At 36.7% G+C, this 10,841-nt stretch overlaps 3 protein-coding genes across 11 annotated transcripts in view; 1 reads left to right on the top strand and 2 right to left on the bottom strand.

The window, feature by feature from the left end:
* Positions 1-337: 337 nt before the first annotated feature.
* On the bottom strand, positions 338-1,038 carry LOC128670059 (protamine-2-like). The gene has a single exon (XM_053745422.2). It carries the CDS (start codon positions 913-915, stop codon positions 451-453), a length of 465 nt encoding a protein of 154 aa, XP_053601397.1. The 5' UTR covers positions 916-1,038; the 3' UTR covers positions 338-450.
* A 152-nt stretch (positions 1,039-1,190) lies between these two features.
* LOC128669927 (uncharacterized) lies at positions 1,191-3,543 on the top strand. Its single transcript, XM_053745182.1, has 3 exons — positions 1,191-1,447; positions 1,616-1,791; positions 2,257-3,543. Exons 1-3 carry the CDS (start codon positions 1,333-1,335, stop codon positions 3,286-3,288), a joined length of 1,323 nt encoding a protein of 440 aa, XP_053601157.1. The 5' UTR covers positions 1,191-1,332; the 3' UTR covers positions 3,289-3,543.
* Positions 3,544-3,576: 33 nt separating this feature from the next.
* The window catches only part of sws (swiss cheese), a 42,192-nt gene continuing 34,927 nt past the window's right edge, over positions 3,577-10,841 (bottom strand). For 5 of the 9 annotated variants that reach the window (XM_053745171.1, XM_053745172.1, XM_053745173.2 and 2 more), the window contains 4 exons: positions 10,528-10,736; positions 9,214-9,358; positions 7,750-7,800; positions 3,577-5,977 (listed from right to left, as the gene is read on the bottom strand). In XM_053745171.1, the coding sequence (XP_053601146.1) occupies positions 5,870-5,977; positions 7,750-7,800; positions 9,214-9,358; positions 10,528-10,736 (513 nt within the window). In that variant the 3' untranslated portion in view covers positions 3,577-5,869. Of the gene's footprint in view, positions 5,978-7,707; positions 7,801-9,213; positions 9,359-10,527; positions 10,737-10,841 lie in introns of all 9 variants that reach the window. The other 4 variants (XM_064435973.1, XM_053745174.1, XM_053745177.1 and 1 more) reach the window with 2 other exon arrangements.

Here is a 10,841-nt window from a genome sequence, read left to right as displayed (position 1 = left end):
TATTCATTTGACCCCTTTTACAAAATTTTTAATTAAAGCGACACCAGGATTATATAAATATTCGACAGATCGGTCTCATTTGGATTTTAGACTCGTGGGTCCACCAATAAAGTCCCACCAGTCTCATAGTCCCACTAGCTTTGGGTTCGTAGTTCCACTTTCAATAAAAAAAAATAATTGTCTTTGAGTTGAAGTATAATATGTATAAGATGATGTTAAGTACCTAACTACTTTACACTGATGACTTTACACATGATATTAATATCATGGATTTCTAAGCAGAGTCAAGTGATCCTAATGATAAACAGAAAATCATGAAAAAAAAAAAACAATCATGAAAACTGCAAATTCGAAAATATTATATTCATGACATAAAATATTAAAAAGAAAATCATAAAAAAAACGTTATTACTAAAATTTTGAGACATATACAAAATTTACAATGCGACGCTAGCAGCGTCTGCGACGGCGACGACGGCGTCTACGGCGGCAGCTGCGTCGACGGCGGCGGCGACTGCAGCTACGGCGGCGGCGGCGACAGCTGCGGCGTCTGCGGCGTCTGCGGCGACGGCGGCGGCAGCTGCGGCGTCTGCGGCGACGGCGACGTCTGCCGCACCTGTCCACAGGCTCTGCAGATCGAGATTTTGAAATCGAACGACTTCGCACTCTATCGATTCCATTATCCTTATCCTTAGTCTCGTCTGGTTTCTTCGCCTTGTCCTGCACTGGCTGCTCCGACCGCCGGCGCGCCTCTGTCGCCCGCTTCCGCTTGTGCTGCAGATTCACATACCCTTTCAGCCGAGCTGTATACCGCGGCGACTCGGTCTCACTACGCTTTCGAAGGAACACGACGACGTCATCATTTAGCTTTTTCTTCTTCTTCTCTTCGTCGTCCATGCCGCCGCTGCTCGCCATCAGCTCTATTACATCGCCGTCGGCAAAAACTTAAAATTTTGGTGTTGAAATAAATCACATAGCTAAACGCATCATCCCGGCAAAATGGTATTTATGTTTTCAGAAAAAGAACGTCAGCTATCAACGTCGGATGCTTTTATTCTTTCAAGCCAGTTACTGCGATTCTGTCGAAGAAAAAAGTTTGAATGGAATATAAAATCATAATGCCAAAATTTTTTAAGATTATATTAAACTATAAAGGTTTTATGTCTATGAAAAAAATAACTTAAAAAAAAGTGAAAAAGTCAAAGATAAAAACACTTTTGTTGCATTTGTCAGAACGGAAAGATTTGTTTCATTTAGGTAGTTTTGTAAATTTTTTACACGCTTTGGACGTTAGCTGATATAATTTTACTTAGTTAAGACAAATCAGGAATCATGTTTTGTCCCCACAAGAACTCGTATCTTCAGCTGGTGTGTGCCATGAATCCTCGAATGATCAACAAGGCAGTCGACAAGGCCATGGAGAGGTCAGAGTTTGACCCGCATTGTGGTAAGTTTTTCGATTTTGTTTTTAACGTGATAAGTTACCAACAGTGTTCTCTCTCTCACTTAAGCGTACTTAGCTCGCTTCATTCTAGGTTGTGATGCCTGTTATTCCAGGGATAGATTATAGTCAACCGGCGATGAGTCTTATTTAAGATCATGTTATATATTACAGAGACACCCGCAGCCCAGCGTATGACGTCCATGCAACCCTCACTCTATGCCCCACACGTGGACATAACTCGCGCCAAACTGGGATTCGGTCGCATCGGACTTAAGCTGCTCATTAGGGAGCTACATTCTGAAGATTATTTGGTCCAGCTGCAAGCTATACATTCTGTTTTGGATCAGGTTCATAATTTTTATGATTTTAACACTCTCTCACATCCATTTCATAATTAGAGAGCTGGTACACTCCGAAGGTTGCTTGGTCCAACTACAAGCTATAGGTACATTTTGTATTAGGTATAGTTTTGATGATTTTAACACGTAGGTACTCTCAGCGTTTTACTAGTTGCCGCTATAGAGCGTCCTCGGGTTTGCTTTCCCGCTTTTTATCCTGCATATCGCACGTCTTCGGCAATTATGATGTACTTATTGGTCGATTGGTGTCTCTGATCAAATCTTAAGTGGTAAACAAATAAATCATCTACATTTTATGTAATGTTGCTTATTATGGCATTAAGAATATTATATGGGCATATAGGTACTTATATACAAGAAAGATACGCTTCATGTCGTGTTCTATGTCATAGTTATCCCTGAGAGTATCGAAGCGAAAAATGATATCAAAGTATTTAAAATCACCTCTTCCAGGTACAAATATCAGAAAATGCATTATTTCTGCTGAAACTTCACGTCGTGTATCGACTCATAGATCTGATGGACCACAAGGATCCGGTCATCAGGGAGAAAATCTGCCTCATCTTGACGCTTCTAGCCACATATTATCAAGGCAGGAAGCAGATTATGTCGAGACCAGTCATTATTGATAACCTCTTGTATATTATAGTGAGGGACCGGAAGGAAATAAGGTACGTCGCAGCTGCAACCCTAAGAACATTATCACGAGACAGATGCTCCTGCGAGCTCATCATGAAAAACGAAAAAGTCATAGAAGATCTTCTGAAAGTAGTAAAAAATGAACACTCGAGTATAGTGCTCCTGCATCTTCAGACGCTGGCCAACCTCGCCGCTTGGGACCCGACTCGGCAGCTCAAAGCAAACGCCTTTCAAATAATGCTGAGTTTATTCACAGACCGTGATCCCAAAATCGTCAGCGCGGCTATGGACTGCATGACCCAACTGTGCAAAGACGACATAGGAAAGATCCTCGCAGACGAATACGATATAACGTTCTATTTGAGGCCGTATCTCATGAGTAAAAACATAGAAGTGATCATAAGCGCGGTAAATCTGATGGCCTATACTACTTTGACGACGCGGTCTAAATGGAGAGCTAAAGAATGCATGAGGCTGCCACGGAGGCTTGTGGAGTTGTGTCATACGCCGAACAAGCCTGTTCTGCAACTCGGAGCTATGCAAGTCCTTATGAATTTGTGCGATATACCAGATATCCGATATAATCTCAGGCTGAATTTGGACAAGAATGTGAAGAGCATTAAAATCAGATATCACGAAGACTGGGACGGGACGACGGAAACCAGTAGTTTTGGCTTGGAAACTGGACACAATTATAGAACAATGAGCATTGAAAAGGTGGAAACTATCAAGAATGATTATGGTGATAACGCTCTTGTCATAAATGTACATAGTTACTTGCGCAGACTCCACGAGTTAAAGGCGCGTTTGATATACGCCATCCACAAGAAGCCTTATCGGCATTAAATTTTATCGCTTTATGATATTCGCTGCTATTATTTTAACAGACTTCTATAAGGTTCTTAATTCGTCGCTCTCACACAGTGTTTATAGAAAGATTAATAAAAACAGCAAATGTTATATAATGTTGTAATCGCTGTGTGGGCGCAGTTTTGATTTAGATTTTTGATTTAATGAGTTCTATTCCGGATCGAATAAATTTATATCGGTGTATGTTTTAATCGATGCTGTAAAATCTAATTAATAAAATATTTTTTCTTTCATGAGGCTTTTATTTAAATAAAAAGTAAAATGTACGTAAGCATTTATTTATTAGTTGAAATTAAACAAAATACATCTAATTGAGCTAATGTTTGGTTTACATTTTGTGCCTTACTGGCAGCCTTAAAGCTATATCATCAGTCGTGCATACATTCACATACCTACATCAAAAATATTCTATTATTTTGACAAAATAAAAAAATACAAATTATTCAAATTATAGGATACATCTCTATATAGTATAAGGATGACGATCGGATAAAATTTACTCAGTTCATAATTTTTTATACTATTATTATAAAGAGGTAAGCGTTTATGAGTATGCGTTTATGTTTGAGGAGGGTAATCTCCGAAACTACCGAACCGATTTTAAAAATTATTTTACCATTAGAAAGGTACATTATCCAAGATTGCTATATTTTATTTCAAAATTCCTACGGGAGCGAAGCTCCGGGCAACATCTACTGAAAAATATTTAGACATATTTTTTTTTAAGTTGGGGGAGTGATATGTATGAGGGCATGTGCCATTTCAACTCTGTTTCTCTCCTGACTTTAAGAAGCATAAAAGGGGAAAAATACATACCTAATGTTTTAATAAAATCTGCCTGAAGAACATAAATAATCATTACTTCGTCATCCCTATATCGTAATTATTAATGGTTTGATATATCGCCATTTAGCATATTGTTCACAAATTCTTAAAAATAACATTAACGTATTTGCATTGATATTTATTATATCTAAAAGGTATCATTTTAATATTAAGTACATACGATAATGTGCAATTAAAAAAAGAACTACATCTATTGCTAATTGATATTACCGTAATATGACTTTAATCAGGTGACATCAGATTTGGTGTGCAATATTTAATATTTTTTTATAATCTACAGGTGATTCTACAAATGATTTTCTATTAATTCAAATAATTCCACACATAATAATGTTTTTCATAAATAAAATTTATGAATATGGAAAACAAAAGGATATATAGTCTGTCTAAATAGAGTAAAAAACGGAGTTTTAACGAACTACATTTTTTTATATAAAAATACCAAGTATAATGGTCAAGATTGGTTGATAAACACCCAGTGTTGTCAGACAAGACGACAACGCTCTCATGTACAGTCAACAGCACATCATCCTACCCACATTCATTGCAAACTGGCCGCTATTACCGCAACATAGAGGTTCTTGACGTGTTGTTGACTGTAGTTTCTAATCTTTGTAGTCAGACTGTAAGCGTAGGTATGGCATCTTTAGCAAAATAATCTCGATTTTTGCCACTTTGACAATTTTTCAATACTCCAGCTTAAGATCTATATCAAACTGAGGTGGGCTTACGCCCGGTTTACGCTCGGGTTTAAAAACGGTATAATGCTTACAAGGTAAATAATTTCACTATAATCACAGCATACTTCGGAATACATAGGTACTTATGTACATAATACTAAAGATCTAAACTAAGATAGCTATAATATGATACAATAGCTTTTTTACAATGTTAGGTATAATCTTGTGCATAAATGTAGCACAAACATATTGTTTTAACTGGTAAAATTGTAAATACACCGTAACTTACAAAACAAAATTGTGCCTTTGGCACAATTAATTGAAAACCTAATATTTAATGCAAACACTAAATATATTTAAAAATCTATGGAGATTCTTCAAATATCTCCCTACGTTTCCCCCTCATTTTTAACATCAGCACAAACAAAAATAACGATAAAAATTTCACTTGGAAGCATCATTGTGATAAAGTTGACAAACTATATAAATGTTTGGAATTAAATAAATAAAAACAAACTATCAATTCATTCTCTATTGCACCATTTACTAAAATGTACCCAAAAGAGTCTAAACATCACTTAACATTTTGCTAGTATAGCTTTTTCCCGTGATTTCATCCACGTTTACACATACGCTACAAATACAAAAGCTGTTGTATACAAAGCTAACGAACCAAGACGAAAACTATACATCGACTAGGTATATATAATCCACGGACCAAATATAAAGAAGTAAGGTGTGTCAACTTACGCACAGCTACAATTAAATTTGCACAAACGTCTTGCAAAAGAACGCTCATAACGTTTTCCAGGGGCGGAGCCATGGCGAAACCGCTCACCCCACTCGTCTGCCTCGACCCCGCGTATGCCGCACTTGTTAGCTGGCAATAAGGCGTGTCCTCTTTATTTTTGCTTCGTGATCTAACCGGAACAAACTAAGATTTATCTACCTCGCAATCACAATTACTCACTGCAACTCTCAGTGAGTACGTACTCGTATAAAGCCTTGCACAGATCGTGCAACGTCGGGTCTCACCTCCCGCCGCGTTTGTTCAGCGGGTCGTACATCTCAGCCTCCGAGTCTATCTCGTCCTCTGACAGAGACAGGGAGCCGCCGACGCGGCGCGTGCGCCGGCTTTCCTGCAATATCCAATGGAGTTTTAATGACATAATACTGAGATCCGTCATCCAGCAAAGCATAATATGGAGTGTCGTACAGAATTTCGTTAAGCAAGAGCATATCTCTGCTCATGTTATCAAACCGACAGTTGATTGGTGAAAATCAGCTTGGTTATAAAAAACAGAAACATTGAAAGAATTCTTATATCATGTTCTTTATTCAAAATGGATTCTATATCTGTATGTAAATCTAATGTAAAGTTGTGAAAATAAAACAGCTAAGGGGTACCGTGCTATGATTTATAAAAACTTTGGTTGCTTGAAGATACGATTCAAAACGTCAAAAGAAAATATCGACTTATATCGAATTTAGTTCACAGTTATTCAGAAATAAAATTATTAAGTGATAGGTATTACATTTAAATGCCTAGTCAAAACCAAACGTAGGGAGCTACAAAATTTTAATAATTGAAAAAAGTTGTAGTGGGCAAACCAGCATGCGAGTTGCCTGATGGTAAGCAATCACAGCCCATGAACACCGGCAAATCGTTAATTATATTTGACATACCCAGTAATCATGACATCTAAAAACGATAAATTTAAACTAGGCGTGGTTAATTTCCGGGCCCACTTGCATGTTGACGCGATAAACTCGTTAAGTAAAGAAAGTCGTGTGTGTTTCATTCCACTTAATGACCGTAACTCTTAGCCGTGAGGAATAGGAGGATAGGGAGGAGGTAACCCGTTAGCCAATGCAAGTGGGCCATGTGACAATAAACAATAGAAAATGCGTATATAGATAGAAAATGCAAGTGACAGTAGGTACATAAAATATTTACAGAAACAAAAAAGCATTACATATATATTTTTAAAAAACACCTAATACCGTTTGACAACAGAAGAAAATTTATATATAATAATTACAATTACATACATTGTGATAAATTGACTTTTATAACTGGTGTTAGACATAAAGACAAATTGAAATTGTAATTTTGTGCCTAAAGTTAAAGAGTTGCCAGAAACATGCAATATGCTCACAATATTATACAATAAATTAATTAATAATAGTGATATATATATATTTATTTTTATCAACTGATCCGTGGGTAACATTTGTTTTTCATTCACCGTCTGCTCAATTGAACAACGTCAATTTGCCGCTTTTGTATAAAACAGGCCGGGAAGTTGTATGAACATCTCTATCATATGGGTACTCTAGTCTGTCGTCTAGTTTTCTTCGTTTTTGTTTATCATGCTATAGAACTCCTGTCATTGTCAATGTCAAAAAACGACATGTTGACAAAATGTATACAAAATAATAATATCTACTTATAATTTTTATTTATTCTCCCCCATATCCGTATTTATATATAATATATTTATATAGGTACACTTATATTTTAGGTTACACACTGAACCGTGTTTCAATATTGATATTATGACATACTACATACCGAGTCAATGTCAACCTTGACGTTGGCAAAATCATCGTTTTGACGAACGCAATTCCGGCATGATAACATCAGAGTAATATTCCGCAGTCCACAGATCAGTTAAAAAACTAAAATATAATATAAGCACATACATATATTTTCTGCACCCAAATAGCATTTATCTATATCACGCAAACGGACTTTAAGTAATTGTATTTGTACAAAAAAGTTTAAAATATATATAAATAAAATAAAAAAACCACCACCAGACCCAGTGCTGACGACCGACAAAGTAAAAAAAAAATAATAGAAAACCGTGTGAAACTGTCTAGCGTGCATTCAGTACGTGTTGCGCACCAGTTCTGTGTCACTGATCCACGCCGCGCCGTCCTCTACGCTGGAAGACATCTACAAACCAATACCAACATTATATGAACCCATTACTTGCCAATAGACGCGGTAGGTAGTCGTAAAAGTCATGTTGGATGCCTTTATGCGACTTGAATAAAATCTGACACCAGTGTTAGCAATAAACATAATCGAAAAGAAGATGAACCCATAAATTGAGATACAAAAGAATACAAGGATTATACCAACCGCCTTAAATGAGGCCATCAGCGCAAAAGTAGCCTGAACTTAAGACTAATTTGTGCATTTTCATTAGAAATCAATTTTCATTATACGAACAATCTAAGAATATATATATATATATATATATGAAATATTGTGTTAGGCCAGTTTGCGCTTATGACCTCAATCAACCTTGAGATTTTACAATATGACAGTATTCAATTCAATACTAATTACAATTGAAAATACAAATATCTAAAAAGTATACATATATGTAACACCTTCCCTTCTACAACGAAAAATAGTTTAATACTTTTTAAACACCAGCAAAATTTTCACAGTGTGAGAAGAAATAGATCCAAATTTGTAACAAAAAAAAACAAATAATTTCATATACATAATGTATCGTTAGCTAAACAAAGTTAATATAGAATGTCAATATATCCTTTTATAAATTTTTGTTCAAATTTTTTAAAAGCTTTTTTATTTTATTTTTTTGTACATACGTACAGATGTACCGATCAGCTAATAAGACAAGTATAGAAAGTCGATAATCTCCTTTTTTTTTTATTTGTGAATAAGTTAGTGTTACGCATTGTGAAAATTTAGCTTATGTACAAAAACACTATCTCCAGAACAGGCTGTAAAGTGAACAATTACCTATTATTATCTGTACTGTCTGCGAAATACATAAATGCCAACTTTAACCGCGAAATTAATAAGATAATGAGAGATACAAACAGATTTGTCGCCTGCTCTAGAAATATATATTCCTAGAATCAATTGAAATAGAATATACAAATCACCTCGTTCCGGTGCTCGAAGGATTAAACAGAGAAATTCTAATCCTAAGGTTAGTTTCAGTGAAGTTTTAACATACATATGGAACCGATAAAGTAAATAAAAAATTATCAAGATGTCACTAATTCTTGACGTGTGATAAACACTACGTGAGTTCATTGTTTTCAAGAATATTCACTGCATGAAAATTCTTTGAAGTAATCAAACCGGTCGCCATTTTTTTAGTAGTTTGTGGTAAATATTATTTAATTTGGAATATAACGTGCCTGTTAAGTTTTAATTTCTGAATAAATGATTTGATTTAGTTATTCTTCACATCGTCTTCCGTTCCTTCCGTCATATTTTCACGAGTTAAACTAGGGGGTCTATTCTACTTATATTTACATTTTCATGGCACACGAACCACAATGACAGAATTGACCTTGAAGCCCACTCTACAAGTATACTGACCTCTAGAATCCCACCGCTGGGCTCCGAGGCGTACCCCTCGAAGTGCCTCTGGTCCTCCTCGTAGTCCGAGGACGACGGGGACTCGTCCATGTCGTGGCCGGTGCGGACCGAACACACCATCTGCGCTAGGTCCGTGAACGTGTAGCTGTGAACCAATTGTTTTGCTGTGAGACAGGAGTATGATGACAGAAATGTCATTATGTGATCAAACACTGATTAGTGTCACGTGTTAAATAGGTACTGCAAGTGTTAAGTGAGTAGTGTTTATTTTTTTCGAGTAGGTAGCCCCTTCGCGCGCTCCTTCCTTCTTTTGTTAGGAGTGGAACTTTACTTAACAGTGGCCTTGCATATGAACTTAATACACTACTTCAACTACACAATCGTACTTGACACTAAAGCCAAGAATATCGTTCTTTACTTTCCAATACAATTTACACGAGTGATATCGACGATGTGCTATTTCACTCGAGACAATAGAAATGAGTGAGAAAGAGTCGCGAAAGTTGTTCAGTTGTTGTCAATATTCCCTAATGTATCAATATGTATCTCCTGGTGTTGCAGATGTCCGCTGCGGCGACCAGTTCATGCATCAGAAAGGCCGCATTCTTGTTTGCTTACACAACCAACGACATCATCAGCCTATCCTTATCCCACTTTAAATAAATATATTAGGACAAATCAATTGAGCACAGATTGAGCTAGCCCCAATGTTCGAGACATGTGTTATGGGATACTAACTCAACGATACTATTTATTTATTTATTTTTATTTTATTTTGTTCGGAGAACATACAGTCTTAAATAACAATGCAATTTCTAACTTAGAGTCTATAGACCATTTACATATTCTCGCATGTAAAATGCTAAGAAGCTTGTCTGTTTAAAGAGAAGTAAGAAAAATAACAAATAATTGGATAATTCATAAAGTTAACACAAAATAACAGTAAGAGCGAAAAAGATTCCAACTCAACTTCAAGTTTGAGAGTCATTAATACCAAGCCCCGGAAACCTATATTTTATTTTATTTAATATATATGTAGATAAACATCCAAGACCCGAACCAATCAGAAAAAGATAATTTTTTATCATGACCCGACCGGGGATCGAACCCGTGACCTCTCGGTTCAGAGGCAAGCACTTTACCACTACGCCACCGAGGCCGTCGTGGGGTCGGTACAGCATGTCAGTCTCCTCCTCTTCTCCCTGTCTGATGTTAACCGATCTGTTACTTATTTTTTAGCTATATCCTAATAATTTGCTCACACACACACTAGTATAAAAATTCTTAAAACCGTGCTAAAGTACAAGCACTTACTCGGTAAGTAAAGGTTGTGCCTCAGACTTCCTCCCCTCATTAGCAGCGCCGCTCACCCCCCCGCCGCCGCCCCTCCTCTGCCCCTCGAAGTAGGCCGCGCCGTGTCTGTACCCAACTTCGCGTATCTCGTCGAACGAACCGAATTGCAATGTTTTGTACGCGTCGATCGGTGGTCGAATGTATTCGCAATAGTCTGAATTTTTTACTTCCTAGAAAGATTTTATATCGACTGTTATGTTATGAAGCTATATGAGGGAAAGACAAGCCAAGGGCATTTATAGATGAAATAAAATACAAGGTAAAGGTCGTGTCAT

Source organism: Plodia interpunctella, chromosome 5 (assembly GCF_027563975.2).
Source record: "Plodia interpunctella isolate USDA-ARS_2022_Savannah chromosome 5, ilPloInte3.2, whole genome shotgun sequence".
Classification (NCBI taxonomy): Eukaryota; Metazoa; Arthropoda; class Insecta; order Lepidoptera; family Pyralidae; genus Plodia; species Plodia interpunctella.
Note: the sequence above shows the minus strand (reverse complement) of the source record. Positions and strands in the feature narration are given on the sequence as shown.